This window comes from Pezoporus wallicus, unplaced genomic scaffold (genome assembly GCF_028554395.1).
Source record: "Pezoporus wallicus isolate ANWC-B61680 ecotype Strahan unplaced genomic scaffold, APGP_CSIRO_Pwel_v1 contig_2545, whole genome shotgun sequence".
NCBI classification, from domain to species: Eukaryota; Metazoa; Chordata; class Aves; order Psittaciformes; family Psittacidae; genus Pezoporus; species Pezoporus wallicus.
In genome coordinates this window covers 52,280-69,423 of record NW_026640157.1, presented here as the reverse complement: position 1 = coordinate 69,423, position 17,144 = coordinate 52,280, and the positions used below count along the sequence as shown (strand labels likewise).

Here is a 17,144-nt window from a genome sequence, read left to right as displayed (position 1 = left end):
TGGCGCTGTTAAATATTAGAACTATGCCAAATTCGACAACTGGAATCTCACCTTTTGAGATGCTATATAGGATGCCCTACATTCAAGGGCTACCAGTAAGCCACCCCAAATTGGAAAATATGACTATCCAACGCTATATCACTATTTTGAATGAAAACATGCAAGAACTCAGAGCCAAAGGAATGCTATCTCAAAGCACTCCTTTGGAATTTTCAATACATAAAATCCGACCAGGGGACAGGGTATTGATAAAAAGTTGGAAGGAGGATAGTCTAACCCCTCGTTGGGAGGGACCACTTCTTGTTCTTCTAACGACAGAAACAGCGATAAGAACTGCTGAAAAAGGGTGGACACATGTGTCACGAGTAAAAGGACCCATAAAGGAATGGAGAGTTGTGACTGAACCTGGGGACACCAAGCTAACCCTCAAGAGGACTTAAACAGGTAACTGGGGGAATCCATATTGACTCCTATAGATATTATATGGGAAAAACAGGTGTAACTGAAAACATTTCCATAAATAATAGAATAAGGGCCAATAACAGTCCATTTCCTATCTGTAAATGTTGCAACCTATATATATATTAGGACAAGGTGTCCCAATTGTTCAAAATATTATTACTTGGAGAGGAGACCAGGAACAATTTCTGAGCTTCGTTAGCGCAGTAAGTAGCGGGTCAGTCTCATAATCTGAAGGTCATGAGTTCGATCCTCACACGGGGCAAGGAAGGTGTCCTCGTTTTTTTGTAAAAGGATGTCTCCTTCACAGGTTGAGCACCTGAGAAGGAGAAAAAAAGATGTGTAATTGCTAAGCACTTCTATTATATACCTCCCAAAGTATAAAGGTGGTGACCACACTGGGAACATAAGCCAGATCAGTTTCATGATCAATGATTCTATTGTATTACAAGTCATTATCATAAAGTACAATGAGACAAAAACCTTAGCCCAAGCCCCACACTTGAAAAACACTAATACAGCAAATACCGGATGGAAGTAAGATACGATATACTGAAACTGTGAGATCAAGAGGAACAACCTTGAGAGCCAATAAATCAGCATTGTGATGAGTGACTATTAATCCAGTCAGATCAGTCGTTATCTCAACCCCTCTCGCCCCACGTTGGGCGCCAAAAAGAACTGTCGTGGTTTAAACCCAGTCAGGCAACTTGTTCACTCACTCCCAGTGAGTGGTGCCGAGCTGACAACAATCGAGGCCCCCCCCACCAGGGCTCTCCCCTTCCCTGCTCCCAGAGGAACGGGAAGGAGGATCGAAAGGGTGCAACTCCTACGGGTTGAGACAAGAACAGTCCAGCAACCAATGTACAACACAAATCACCACCGCTACTACCAACTACAACAATAAGAGAAAATAACAAGGGAAGAGTATACGATACCACCGGCCAAGAAACAAGTCCCACCCGGAAGCCCATGTCCTTCCGGGTAACTCCCAGTTACCCCCCACCCCGGGCATGACGTGCTGTGGTATGGAATACCTCTTTGGCTAGCCTGGGTCAGGCGCCCTGTCTCTGCTTCCTCACAGCTTCCCCTCCTCCCTGGCAGAGCATGAGCCTCACAAAGTCCTTGGTCAGGGTAAACATCACTTAGCAACAACCGAAAACATCAAACCAACATTGCTCCCAGGCTGAGAGTCAAAACACAGCACTGCACCAGCTACCACAAAGGAGAAACATGACTGCTACTGCTGAACCCAGAACAGGAACCAATTACAGTTCTTTTGTATTCAGTGTGAAACTATAACCTCATTAGAACAGTTGTTGTGGGTCAAATATTATTGCTATAATAGCTGACGGGGAATATACCTCTGATCTACCAGAGAGAGCAAGACCAGAGGGAATCGGTGCTGCAGAGGTCTGCCAAGGGCGGCAACCCCTAGGGCTGTGACCGCTGAGCGCTATGATCCTGACCGGACCTCTTTTGGTGTTGGTTCTGATAGGAACCATACGGGGAAATGCCGTGGCTTCTAAGGACATTCACAACAACTGCAGTGAATGCACTACCACAACTAGACGAGGGAGAGTAACCTCTCAAACACTGACCTATCACACCATGTATGAATGTAAAGGAACAATAACCGGCTACTGCATACATAACCAAACCCAATATGGACTTCGTAAAGAAGAGACTAAAACGGTATGTTTTGATCCAAAAGAACTCCCTTACCTATACTGGGTAGAATTGAATTGAGTGCACCCCTTGGCAGTAGTAATAGAGTCCCTAAACTTAAGTCTCCAATATGTGTAGATATAGGGTGGAGAAGATATGGAAGTCTAACAAAATATATATGTATGGCAAATGGAAATCCTGGTTGTACCCCAATATTGGGAGGCCACCTTTGTGGATACGGATGGGACTGTGCATGTTGGGCCACCACAAATTGGGGTTATGAATACCACTGTCCTGACCCAAAAGATTCTATTCAGAATGTCCCAGTAAACTCAAATTGTGGGCCGCATGAATGTACCCTACTCAATCTAACTATCACGAACCCTGAAAAATGGAAGGAGAAGAAAATTAAAGAATTTGGAATTAAGATATGGGCTGCTGGAAAATATCATAGAATCATAGAATAATTAGGGTTGGAAAGGACCTTAGGATCATCTAGTTCCAACCCCCCTGCGGTGGGCAGGGACACCTTACGCTACATCATATCACCCAAGGCCTCATCCAACCTGGTCTTGAACGCTGCCAGGGATGGAGCACTCACAACCTCCCTGGGCAACCTATTCCAGGGCCTCACCACCCTAACAGGAAAGAACTTCCTCCTTATATCCAGTCTAAACTTCCCCTGTTTAAATTTTAACCCATTACCCCTTGTCCTATCACTATAGTCTCTAATGAAGAGTCCCTCTCCAGCATCCCTATAGGCCCCCTTCAGACACTGGAAGGCTGCTATGAGGTATCCACACAGCCTTCTCTTCTCCAGGCTGAACAGCCCCAACTTCCTCAGCCTGTCTTCATACGGGAGGTGCTCCAGTCCCCTGATCGTCCTCGTGGCCCTTCTCTGGACTTGTTCCAACAGTTCCATGTCCTTTTTATGTTGAGGACACCAGAACTGCACACAATACTCCACGTGAGGCCTCACAAGAGCAGAGTAAAGGGGCAGGATCACCTCCTTTGACCTGCTGGTCACACTCCTTTTGATGCAGCCCAGGATATGGTTGGCTTTCTGGGCTGCAAGCGCACACTGCCTGCTCATGTTCATTTTCTCATCAACCAACATCCCCAAGTCCTTCTCCATAGGGCTGCTCTGAATCTCTTCTCTGCCCAACCTGTAGCTCTGCCTGGGATTGCTCTGACCCAGGTGTAGGACCTTGCACTTAGCATGGTTAAACTTCATGAGGTTGGCATCAGCCCACCTCACAAGAGTGTCAAGGTCCCTCTGGATGGCATTCCTTCCTTCCAGCCTATCAACCGAACCACACAGCTTGGTGTCATCAGCAAACTTGCTGAGGGTGCATTCAATCCCACTGTCCATGTCAGCGACGAAGATGTTAAACAAGACCGTTCCCAACACCGATCCCTGAGGGACACCACTTGTTACTGGTCTCCAGCCAGACATTGAGCCATTGACCACAACTCTGTGTGTGGCCATCTAGTCAATTCTTTATCCACCGAGTGGTCCATCCATCAAACTGATGTCTCTCCAATTTAGAGACAAGGATGTTGTGTGGGACAGTGTCGAATTCAGCAAACGTTACAGGGATGATCTATATAATAGAAATGATATCTCTCTCATTGTGTGTGTACATATATACATACACGAGACAAAATGCTATGGCATATTGAAAAATACATGGTCTGAGATGTCACGGGTTCAGCTGCCGCAGTCATATTTCTTATTCTTAGTAGCTGGTGCAGTGCTGTGTTTTCAACTTCAGCCTGAGAAAAAAGCTGATAGCACACCAATGTGTTTAGTTGTTGCTAAGTAATGCTTACTCCAATCAAGGACTATTTCAGTCTCATGATCTGCCAGTGAGAAGGGCACTAGAAGTCAGGAGAAAGCAAAGACAGGACACGTGACCCAAACTAGTCAAAGGGGTATTTAATACCACATCACCTCATGCCCAGCATATCAACGGGGGGGAAGCCACCCTGAAGGCCCAGATGGCTGCTCAGGTTGGGCTGGATATTGGTCAGTGGGTAGTGAGTAATTGTTTTGTGCATCACATGTGTTTATTCTTGTCCCCTCTTAGTTTTATATTGTCTCCCCTTCTTATTTCCCTTATCATTATTATTATTGGTGGCAGTTATAGTAGCTTTGTATTACACCTTCGTTACTGGACTGTTCTTATCTCAACCCACAGGATTTACATTCATTTGATGCTCTTCCCCATCCCTCCGGAAACAGAGGGGAAAGAAAAGGGGAAATGCATAAGCAGCTGTGTGGCTCTGACTTACCAGCAGGCCTCAAACCATGACAGAAAAGAAACATTAGCTAGCAGTGTGCACTCACAGCCCAGAGAGCCAACTGTACCCCGGGCTGCATGAGAAGGGGCTTGACAGGCAGGACAAAGGAAGCGATCCTGCTCCACTATTCTGATCTTGCGAGACCTCACTTGGAGTACTGTGTTCAGGTCTAGTGACTTCAACATAAGAAGGGGACAGAGCTGTTGAAGCAAGTCCAGAGGAGGGCCACGAGGATGATCAGGGGACTGGAGCACTTCCCATACGAAGACAGGCTGAGAAAGCTGGGGCTGTTCAGCCTGGAGAAGAGAAGGCTGCGTGGAGACCTCATAGCAGCCTTCCAGTATCTGAAGGGGGCCTACAAGGATGCTGGGGAGGGACCCTTCATTAGGGATTGCAGTAATAGGATAAGGGGGAATGGGTACAAAGCTAAGCAGGGTTAGATACAGGGAAGAAGTTCTTTACTGTGAGGGTGGTGAGGCACTGGAATGGGTTGCCCAAGGAAGTTGTGAATGCTCCATCCCTGGCAGTGTGCAAGGCCAGGTTGGACAGAGCCTTGGGTGACATGTTTTAGCATGATGTGTCCCTGCCCATGGCAGGGGGGTTGAAGTAGATGATGCTGAGGTCCTTTCCAACACAAGCCATTATGGAGGGAGAGTGGAGACTAACAGTAGACCAATGAGGAGACTAAGAAGGAGAAAAAATGACTGCTACTGCTGAACCCAGGATAGTATGAATCTATGAAATTTATCTCCAACTTCCTAGTTAGTGCTTTAATTTTTTTTAAAGATGATACCAAAGAGTGATGTTACTTATTTTGTCAAACTGTCTAAGATTTTATTGCACTTAATTCAGGATTTATTTTCTCTCCAATCTAAGTGGGGGGGTGAACCACCCTTAGGCTTCTAGACCCTCAGTCACTGTTCCAGCTCCCCATCTTTACCTTTCTCTGCAAGTATGGACTGACTTAAATGTTGTTTGGCTGCCATGTTTTTTTTGTCTCCAGTAGGAGGTTCTTGCTCTCCTCTACCATTTCTTTCCAAGCCAAATTATTGTATAATTAAAATAATTTTGTACATTCTTCAAATTTGATAAACCTGAATTAGCAAATCAAAGTTTTCTTCAAAACTTCCTTCCTATTGATAGACCATTAAGAAATTCCTTCCCACAGGAATTTATTCACTCATTTCATAAAGCTAACATATGCCTTTAAATATATTTTTGTAATCTTCCAGTTCATTCATTACTACACCATACCAAACTAACAGCCCCTGATTCCAGACATATGCCAGATTTATACACTGCACAACACATTAAAACACCCAAGTAGAACATCCGTTTACTAAAATATCTCAAGAATATATTAGTCACCTATTTCACCATCAATCTAAAAGACCAATCACTCTGATGATAACTCATTTTGAAAGAAAAGGGACTTGCACTCTTCACATGTTTGTTAGTTTCTGAAACAACTCATTTTTATTAACTGCAGCACCTCACTCTCGGTACACGTGAATTCTGAGATTGTCTGGAATACATTTTTTGCTAACTACAGTGTTCAATTCTAGTAACAGTATTAAAGTATTACAGGTATTCAGCTTTAGCGATCATACTGCAACTATAAAAACTTCACTGAACAAATGCTTTGGCAATGGCAATTTTTAAAATCATTTCAGCAGGTATTTTGTAAACATCAATTTTCTCCTAGCAAACCAAAAAGGTGTGTCTACACAGAAATCAAGCAAGGCATGGCCAAGATAAAATATTACAAGTTTTTACAACTGTATTACAAACTTAAGTAACAGCTTTGCAGTCACAATAATAATTTTCAGTAATTTACAGAATGTTATGTAAAAATTCTAGCACAACAGGGGACTGTTAAACACATGCTGTAAAAACAGAGATGACACTGTAAGCTAACTGAGAAAGCAATGGTATGCAAGTTTAAAATGCATAACAGTATGATGATTTAAATGTGTTCTCAGTTTAAACAAAGACAGTTTTTCAAGTTCAATGAGTATACTGCCCAAAACATGGCTTTTTGAAAACTAGCAAGAAGACCTGATTCACCATAATGAGGTGAAAATAAAAGTCGTAAAAGGAAAAACTGAACTTATTCTACATGCCTCCTCTGATAAGAGCCAAAAGTCCAAGACACATACCTGGTTAAACCAACAGCATTCACCCAAAGCTTTAATCAGCAGTAAGTAAACTGCTGAAAGGCTGCTCACTGTCTCACCTTCAGGACACTGAAACTTGCAGGGGGTTTAGGTGTGTTTTTCTGAAAGCATACAAGCCTCAGATAAGTTGTTATTGCCCTTTTGGTCCCTCCATTTTCCCATGTCTGAAATTTGGAAAAATGCTACTTACCAACCCTGTTGCTGTGCTCCTAAACTTTAAGGCAGAAGGTGCTAGCATGACCTTAGTTTTGATATCCCAAAAGAAGTCATGAAGCCCGAGTTTAAGACTTGTCATGGAAGTTACTGTGAGATCACAACTACATCACAGAAATTTCTTTACAGGATCAAAGGCAAGAGACTGATAGAATGGGATAAAACAGCTCTCTGTACACTGCATTTAAACATCACAAAGTAGACATGAAACTGCTGAGAACAGCAACTTTAAGGAGTAGAATTTTTATTTCCACTTATTCATGAAAGTCAATTTGAAGAGTTATGTATACATCCAAGAAAAACATTTTGTGCTCTTTTCAGAATTCTTTGTCAGAGGAATAAGAAAAGGAAGGAAAAAGCATGTTTAAATAGATTACCTCATTCCCAAAGCCAGAGACATAACTTCCCTTAAAAAGCATTCTAAGTTCTCCAATGTTATATACATAATGAAACCTAGAAAATTCCCAGAACACAAAGCACCAAGAGTAAGGCCTTCCCTATCACAGATCATCAGTTAGACTTTAATGTATATTTTAATATGCAAGTACATTTGAGAACAAAAGCCTTTGTCCAACTGAACTATCACAGTTCCTATCAAATTAAAAAAAGAAACAAAAAACAAAACCACAACCAAAAACAAAACCAAAAAGAATAAAACAAAGAGCCCAAGGAACACAATAACTTTAAGTGAGAAGAAAAATTAGGATTAAATCTGGTCAATAAAAAAGAAAAAAGTCAACTTTATACACTAATGTGAATCCACAAAAGGCTATAATTTTACTTCAGAAGCAACCAAGAATAAATAAATGTCTACCTGGAACTCACATGTCAGCATAGATTTTAACATGACTGAAATGCAAGTTGTTGAAGAATTAGAAGTACACCGATGTCCATCTAAAATTCAAACACTGGTTCAAAAGACAAACACAGTTGCAGTGTCAAATAATTCACCATGTAGATTTAATAGCCAAAAGGGATGCAGAGAACAGAGACCCCTTCCTCCTCCCCAAATATTCCACCAGGCCTCATCATTCCCAGTGTTCTTTCATTACTCACTTTCAGAGAAGTAATGAGATTCCCCAGCATTAATGACTTGATTTCTGCTGCTATGAACCAGACTCCAGATAATTTGAATAAACAATTCAAAGTAGCAACCCCTCATATCAGTGATTAAGAATACCATACTCAAGCCACATCCTCCACCTGCTCTTCCACAGGCAACTTATTCTGTCCCTCTACATACTGCACTAAGACCTGTCTATTGAGTCAAGGAGACAACATACCATCAAAAGAACATGCTAACAACTGATCCTAACTTTTCTCCAATACCGTGGAGCAACTGAAAGGGGAAGAAGAGTTGCATGTCAGATTTTCAGTCAGGGTGTGTCAATAAAGGGGGCCCACAACCATAAAACCAGTTCCTGGCCACTCACCACTCCTTAACAAAGATCTGATGAGGAAAACAATGCCGACTCCATTTCCTAAACTCTTTAATTTGTTCTCTTCTACATTCAGCTCCAATCCCAAACGGCTACTTGGTTTTTGCTCCTTTCAAAAGATTTTAGTTACCACAGGTTGTTTTTTGTTTGTTTTTTTAATTACAGTCAACATTCAAAACCTGCTTGTTCTGGCTTGCAAGGTAAGATGCGTCAATCTATATGCATCCCCTGAAAAGGGATGGTTCTGCAGTTTCTTGCCCTGTGTTTTATCCTATTTTATAACAGTTGGGTCATTTCATAACTAGAGAAATGCTTAGGATGCCTTCTGTTGACCAGTTATTTTAATGGATTTGTTTATCGAGAATATAAAAGTTACACATTTTCAGTTCCCTCTCTCCCATGACTGAAGTACTCAAAAGCACTCCCTAGCAATCAACAGCATCAGCAAGGGAGATAAGCCATAAATATTTGAGGTAGGTTTTCCAAGTAGAAACTAAATCTTACTGATGTTTAATTTTAGAGGAATATACTAGAAGAGTCATCCCAGCACTTCCCAGATTCAGTACCCCTAACTGTGAAATAATTTTAACCATTTAACTTTATTTTAACCTTTGTCTACAATTGGGGGGGGGGGGAGGGTGTCCTGGGGTTTTAGGGGAAGGATGATGAATTTTCAAAGAGAGGAAAAATAGGCCAATACAGTTCACTTCTAATTTAACAGAACGCAAAGTTTTGGCTTTAATCTCATTAAAAGTACCCTTAAAAATAATTTTGATGCACATAGCATCATGAAATTAACTGCTCAATATGCAGAAGTACAATAAGGACTACCTGCTGTAGGTGGCCCTGCTTGAGCAGGGGAGACAAAATTATCTCCAGAGATCCCTGCCAACCTCAGCTAGCCTATGATTAAATGAAGTAAAAAGAGAAGGAAGACCTATAACAGAAAAGCTGTTATAAAAAATGCCCCACAAGCTTCATTAGGGATAACTCTTAAGCTCTAGCATTTCTGCTCAGACAGTCGCTTAATGTGAAAACAGAATGAATGCCTACCTTCAGACCAGGAAGTGCAGTACTACTCCCCCTCATCACAGTTAGTCACCCATGGTTAAAATCACTAACTTAGGTCCCTCTTATGTCAGTCTCGGAATGGATCGCAATTCAATGATCTAAAGAACATGTAACTGAAAGCTGAAATAAAAGCCCAGTAACAGAAGACATCTGTCCCTTGGGGTACAACCCATCAAAAGCACGGACAGAATTTCTCAAATACAATATATTAGGTACAGCCCAACAGCAGAGGAGTGTTTGGCACCAGGATTCATTTCAGATTCAAATTGCTGAAACTGCATGTAAGACAATATGCAAATTTGAAAACCAAGGAAGAATGTAAATGCAGAAAGAGTAAAAATCAGCAACAGCCCTCAAATACAGGGAAACATGGACAATGTGATGTCGCAGTTTAAACCCAGCCAGCAACTCAGAATCACACAGCTGCTCTCTCACTCCCCCCACCTTCCTCCCCCAGCTTCTGGAGGGATGGGAAGGAGAATCAAAAGAATGTAACTCCCACAGGTTGAGTTAAGAATAGTCCAGTAACTAAGGTATTACACAAAACCACTACTGATACCACCAATAATAATAATAATAATAAGTGAAATGACAAGGGAAGAGAATACAACCACTCACCACCTGCCAACCAATACTCAGCCCAACCCGAACAGCCCTTCCAGGTAATTGAAAAAGTCCTTGATCAAAGTAAACATTACTTAGCAACAACCAAAAACATCAGCATGCTATCAGCACTGCTCCCAGACTAAAGTCGAAAACACATCACTGCACCAGCTACTAAGGAGAAAAACGACTGATAATGCTGAACACAGGACACATGATAATAAAATATATTGGTCAAGTGTTTACTATAAAGTAGCCATGATTCAGTGTCTATTTGGTTTTAAATGTTAAAGGGAAAAAAAAAAAGCTTTCAGAAGCCAGCCATATGCTTCATTTTATATTATATCCACTATCCTCAAAACACCAAAACAAATACAGTAGGGGGAAAAAAACAAAAACAACAAAACAACAACAAAGACATTTCTTTGCTCAAAAGCAATCTCAACATGGTCCCTAAGGCATCATCCTACTTCCAGGAACAGTATTTTAGTCATAAGAAGTACAACCAAAATGTTTCTTCCGTTAATTTTGGATTCAAATACCGAATGATTCTGTAACACAAATTCCACTGAACCTGCGTCTTCTGCAGATCTGGAGTAAATAGTTTCCTGTATGATAAAGCAAAAAACCCCAAACCCATCAAGTTCATCACAGGAGTACTACTTCAGCAAAACCTTAAGTTGCAAGAAAGATCAAAGCTCTCTCAGTATGGGAAACATTCCATTGTTTTTAATGAAAAATTATACTCTCAGCCAGGTTAAGGACTCCTCCAAGCTCATATGCTAGAAGATTGATTTAAGACACAAAAAAAAAATTTCAAGAGAACCGAGAGTAGAAACAACCCCATCCAAAGGAACTAGACAATGTTGTTCACATAACCTATCTTGCAAGTTTTGGAATGTAGAAAAAGCATAAATAAAATAATATGCAAAACAGTTACAATGTGGTATAAGCAAGCTGAACAAGCCTTAGGCAAGATCTTAGGCATCAGACAGTATCACCTCTAATCTGTCTTTAGTCACTGTTTACTCCCTGCAGTATTGAGAAGTAGCAGGGGAAAGGATAGGGCTGAAGATACCACACCTGTGAAACTGACTGTAGGTGCCTAAGGAGTTCCAACAAGCTGTCAGTTTAGATGGCAAAAATTAAGGAGCGTGGACTTCCATGTTAGAGCAAAATGGAGAAACCATTTATAAGATTATTGCAAAGTATGAACCTTAAGTAATTGCAAAGGAGCTACTTGCACAACCTTTCATCCTGGCTCTCACTTTAATGAGCATAACCTGTTTAGGGAAGTTATATGAAAAGCAGTACAAGTCCAAAATAGGTCTCTGAAAAGCAAAGAGGATTCAATAGGCTATAAATGAGCAGATTGTATCAGATTCTACCTTCTTCATGAAAAACCTATTCCAAGTCCTGGTACTAAAACATTACTGAAATTACAAGCAAATATTATTATTAATAGTAATACTATCAATACTAATTATTAACAGAGTATTAATAGTCTACAATACATACATTTCTCAAACACTATTAATCAGCATACTATTTTGCTATTCTGCGTATGCTGTGCCTCACCTAAAAAATCCACTGCACAGCCTGGAAGGGTTTACTCTCACTTGTCAGTATGGACAGGTGAGGGTCAAAACAGCAGGTGCCAAGGTGCATTGGAAGCTGCAGATCCAACCTTGCATGCGGGTGGATCAGGGCACTGGTCACTCAAGATTGCCCCAAAAGATGACAGTCCTGGCTGGAAACTTCCCAATTGCCTAAGCAGCCATTTTCCAACCAGATTTGCCTATCACACATGCCCTTGGTTCTCGTGCTTGTAGTAAGTGTGGGTAAAAGCCCTTCCCAAATCTTCACTCGTGAACCCAAGCTATCAATTTTGCTATGATCAGTATCACTAGGAGGACACTAGCAACAAATGTAAAACATACCGAAACATGGCATTCTACAAGGAAAGCATCACATAAGCATAGAAGTCCATGGAAGAAATGTAAAATACCAAAAATCTGCTTCTGAAAGGGTTCTAGTTTTTAGAAACCTTCTAGAAATGTTACTGAGTCAGTGACATAGGAATATGCTAAAATGGCCTAGTAAATATTGGGGGGGAAGGCAAAGAAAGCTGACTCGCTGCCATTTTCTGTGAAGGGCTCCATTTCATACAGCAAGCACTGCTCCTCCAGGCCTGCATATCCTCCCCCTCCCTTCTTTTCATACACATCCAGCTTCAATTTCTCTCCTTGAAAAAAAAAAAAAAAACAGCTGCTCTCAGGGTACCTCCATTTCAGCAGCCACCACCACTGCAGAGGCCTTAATCTGCTGCTGTGTGTTATAAGCATTCAGCATTTACTCTAATTGAAATGACTATGAACTGATTACTGCTTGGTAGCTAGAGATAGCTAGAGATGAAGAGAGTTGTCCTTGTGAGCTTCCCCTTACACATAGCTTCACACCAAACCCAAAGTTTCTGTTCCACAAAACTCTGGTCTTTTGAACATAACCAAAAGGGTTCTGCATGTCTATGCTCCTGATGTTAACACACCTACAAGAGAGAAGCTTCAAACTAGGTTCACCCCGAGCAACTCCCAGGTAGCATTCAACATCACTGCAGACATTTCAGCACAGATTTTAACTATTTCACATAGCAGAATTCAGATCCTTGCCATCAGGCTCAAAGGTGCACCAGGTCCCTTCCTACATCCATTTTCTTACAGAAGGGTTTCTACCAGTTCACTTTCCTGCTGTAGCTTTCTTCAGCAGCAACAGCAAATGCAGAAGAGCTATTATTTTAAATGCAACATAAGCCAGCCCAAAAGCAAAACCCTGCCCTGCCTTCCAATTCACAGCAAGAACACATAATCATGGGTGAGGAAAGACTAGGTAGAGAAGGTTAACAAAGATAACAGTTCATCTATGATTCTACGATTTGTCACCATCACTTCAAGTAACCTACTGCTGCTACTGAGATCATAGAATCAACTAAGTTGTAAAAGACCTTTAAGATCATTAAGTCCAACCATTTCCCCAGCACTGCCAAGGACACCACTAAACCATGTCACTAAGGGCCTCATGTACAGTTTTTGAACACTTTGAGGGACAGTGATTCCACTACTTCCCTGGGCAGCCTGTTCCAATACTTGATCACCCTCTCAGTGAAGTTCTTCCTAATATCCAGTCTAAACCTCCCCTGGCACAGCTTGAGGCCATTACCTCTTGTCCTATCACACTTGTTACTTGGAAGACAAGACCAACCCCCACCTCACTACAACCTCCTTTCAGGTAGTTGTAGAGAGCAATAATGTGTCATGTCGTGTGTGTCGACCCCGTCCCCCCCCCAGAGCCCTCACTTCTCCAGACTAATCAACCCCATTTCCCTCAGCCAATCCTCATAAGGCTTATTCTCCAGACCCTTCACCAGCTTTGTTGCCCTTCTCTGAGACCTGCTCTTTAATGTCTCTCTTGTAGCGAGGGGCCCAGAACTGAGCACAATATTCAAGATGCAGCCTCAGAAATGCCAAGTACAGGGGGATGATCACTTCCCTGGCCCTGCTGGCCACACTATTTCTGATACAAGCCAGGATGCTGTTGGCATTCTTGGCTGCCTGGGCACACTGCTGGCTCATGTTCAGCCAGCTATCAATCAGCACCCCCAGGTCCTTTCCCTCCAAGCAGCTTTCCAGCCACTTTTCCCCAAGCTTGTAGTGTTGCATGAGGTGGTTGTGGCCCAAATATAGGAGCCAGCACTTTGCCTTACTGAACCTCATGCCCATCGATCCAGCCTGCCCAGATCCCTCTGCAGAGCCTTCCTATCCTTCAGCAGATCAACAGCCCCACCCAACTTGGTGTCATCTGCAAATTTACAGAGGGCGTACTTAATCCCCTCATCTAGATCATCAATGAAGATGTTAAACAACACTGGCCCTAATACCAAGCCTTAAAGGACACCACTAGTGACCAGTCCCCCACTAGATGCGATGCCATTTACCACCACTCTCTGGGTTCAGCCATCCAGGTAGTTTCCAACCCAGCAAAGAATCCTCCTATCCAGGCCATAAGCAGACAGTTTCTCCAGAACTATGTGGGAGACAGCATCAAATGCTTTACTAATGTCCAAATGCACAATGTCCACAGCCTTTCCCATACCAACTAGGCAGGTCACCTTATCGTATGAGATCAGGTTGGTCAAGCAGGACCTGCCCTTCACGAACCCACGCTGACGGGGCCCGATCCCTCCATTTTCTCTCATTTGCTCTGTGATCTCACTCAGGATGATCTGCTCCATGACCTTCACTGACACTGAAATCAGGCTGACAGGCCTGTAGTATCTGGTGTCTTCCTTCCTGCCCTTTTTGTAGGGAGGTGTCACCATTAGCCAACCTCCAATCCTCTGGGACCTGCCCACTAGACCAGGACTGCTAATAAATGATAGAGAGTGGCTTAGCAAGCCCTGTGCCAGCTCCTTCAGCAGTCTTGGGTGGAACCCATCCAGCCCCATAAACTTGTATACTTCTAAGTGGAGCAAGAGGTCACTAACCATTTCTTCCTGATGTTACTATCACTGACTTTTGTAGCAGTGACTGTAACACAGCTGCCTTACCCCACTGGGGAGGAAGCACCAGGGAAAAGATCGGAAAGGCAACTGTCATAGTTTAAGCTCAGCCAGCAACTCAGAACCGCACAGCTGCTCACTCACTCACCCCGCCTCCTCCTCCCCCCCCCCCCCCAGGGATGGGGAGGAGAATCGAAAGAATACAACTCCCACGGGTTGAGACAAGAACAGTCCAGTAATCAAGGTATAATACAAAACTACTACTACTACCACCACCAATAATAAAAATAAGGGAAACAACAAGAGGAGAGAATACAATTGCTCACCACCTACCAACTGATACCCAGTCTGACCTGAGCAGTGATCCGTGCCTTATGGGTAACTGCCCCCAGTTTATATACTGGGCATGACATGCTGTGGTATGGAATACTCCTTTGGTTAGTTTGGGTCAGGAGTCCTGCTCCTGTTTCCTTCCAGCTTCCCGTGCCCCTCCTCACTGGCAGAGAATGAGACTGAAAAGTCCTTGATCAGAGTAAACATTACTTAGCAACAGCCAAACACATTGGCATGCTATCAGCACTGCTCCCAGACTAAAGTCAAAAACACATCCCTGAACTAGCTACTAAGGAGAAAAATGACTGCTACTGCTGAACCCAGGACAACAACACAGAAGTAAAGCCCTACACAAGGCACAAAACAATAGTTATTCAGCCACTTGCTCCCTTCCTGTTGTGCTAGCCCTTCATTGGCCTCACTCAAGATTAGGAAGGGGCCCAAAGGCACACACCCCTCCAACCAGACCCACTTATCCTCTGAGGGGTACAGCTGCACCCTGACTTCTTCACACCCCCAAGTCCCCAAACCCATCAGGGGATAAACCTCCATTTCTAACAAAATGAGAAACAAAGAGGCTGGAGTGCAGGACCCCAGAAAATAATAGGGCAGAAAGCCAACCCACTTCTCCCAGCACCCACTGGGTGTCAGCTCAGCTACCTCTAGCCACACGAGCCAAGGCTGGGGCAGGGCATGAGCTGCCAGCAACCGCGGTCTACTCAGCAGCCCCTACCTGCGCCCCTAGAAGGGGGAGGAGAAAGAGATTGGACAGCAATTTAGAACAGGACGAAGCTTCCCCTAGATGGCCGCCAAGAAAAACAGGACAGAGCCACCTCCCCTCACGCCGCCGCTACCACCCCCCTCACATCCGGGAAGGGGCAGCGCTGGCAGACACCCACCACCGAAAAAAACCTCCCACCAGGACAGGGACTCAGACCACTGAGAAAACAACGACCATCCCCAAATCAGTAGGCGGGAATAGGCGAAATAGGCGCCAGGCTTACCCTGAACGCGCGAGACCAAGTTGTTATTGTCGCCCATGCCCACTACCTACGGCAGCAACAATCCTCAACCCCCCCTGCGCAGTACCTACCCAATGTGCTCACAAAACAGCAGAAGGAAAAGGAAAAACAGAAGAAGAAACCACCACCATCACGTAACCACCACACACCTGCGCACCCACCAATCTCGATCCCCCCCTCCACACACGCATGAAGCCGCTTCCCGTCACGTGACGTTACATAACGTGATCGCTTACCAGCTTCCTTCCCCGCCTCTTCCGCGTGCTTAGTTTCTCATGCATGATTAACGCGTGCATATCCATCTACCCTTCCCCTTATTTCAGCACTACGTGAGCAGGGTGGAGGAAAGTGGTCCTTTCATTCTCACGTGACAGGGCTTCGCGCACCCCCTCTTTTTCTAATGCGCGCGTCCTGGAAGCGGATGGTTGGTTCTGTCCATGACCCCGGTGAGGGGAGATAGTGCGGGGAGTGTTTCTATTAAGGACCGAAGGGCCCCCTCGCTCTCAGGAAGTGGCAGTGCTGCTTCGTTGCCGCCAGCTGTTCCGCAGGAGGTCTTGGGGGAGCGACGCAGCCGGTCTTGGGGTCACTCTGGAGGGTTGACGCGCTGGTGGAGCCCGAGCAGGCAGGGCCTTAGGGTTCTGTCAAGTCGTGGGGAGACAGAGGCCCAGCAGCCCCTGGCATGACTTGGGACCTGGCTGAATGTGTTTAGCAACAGGGTGAATGTTCAGAATCATGGCTCAGTTCCTTTATTGCTGACTGAAGAAGCGGTTTGAACCAAGAGCTCTGGGGTTTTGGGAGGTTTTTTACATTTTCTTATTTTAAGGTGGCTTTTATTTTCTGCCCTACAGGGTTTTGGCAGGAGTGGTTTATGCCACAGGTTAAAGCCTGTTCTGGTTGCCAAATTATGTTCATTATATTTGGTGTCTCAGTCCCAGATAATATTCAAGTTGAGCTGACATGGGTTCTGGGTTTTCTAGGGTTCTCTTGGAGACTTCATCCCAGACCTCTTTGATATTCCAAGCAATCTGTGCGACTAGAGGCTCTACATATTCTCTCTGCAGTTGCTGAGACCAGTGGCCTGAGTGGTCAGGAAATTGGAACCAATTCTGTGGTTGCATCTTTTGCCAGGCTGGACACAGGGAGGCACCCCCTTGAAGGGGAGGAATACCTGGACAAAGGAGAGCTGCACCACAGGAGGAAAAAGGCAAGGAGCGTTTGCTAGGGACTAAGGGAGAACAGTAAGGGGATGCCACAGAAAAAGTATGTCAGAGCATTTGGTGCAGTTTCTGGCAATCTAAAC

At 43.9% G+C, this 17,144-nt stretch overlaps 1 protein-coding gene across 1 annotated transcript in view; it reads right to left on the bottom strand.

Annotated features, from left to right (window-relative positions):
* The window catches only part of LOC130603762 (ubiquitin-associated protein 2-like), a 150,599-nt gene extending 134,653 nt beyond the window's left edge, over window positions 1-15,946 (bottom strand). The window contains exon 1 of the mRNA XM_057417774.1: window positions 15,827-15,946. Within this exon, the coding sequence (XP_057273757.1) occupies window positions 15,827-15,863 (37 nt within the window). The 5' untranslated portion in view covers window positions 15,864-15,946. The remainder of the gene's footprint in view (window positions 1-15,826) is intronic.
* Between the last annotated feature and the right edge of the window lie 1,198 nt (window positions 15,947-17,144).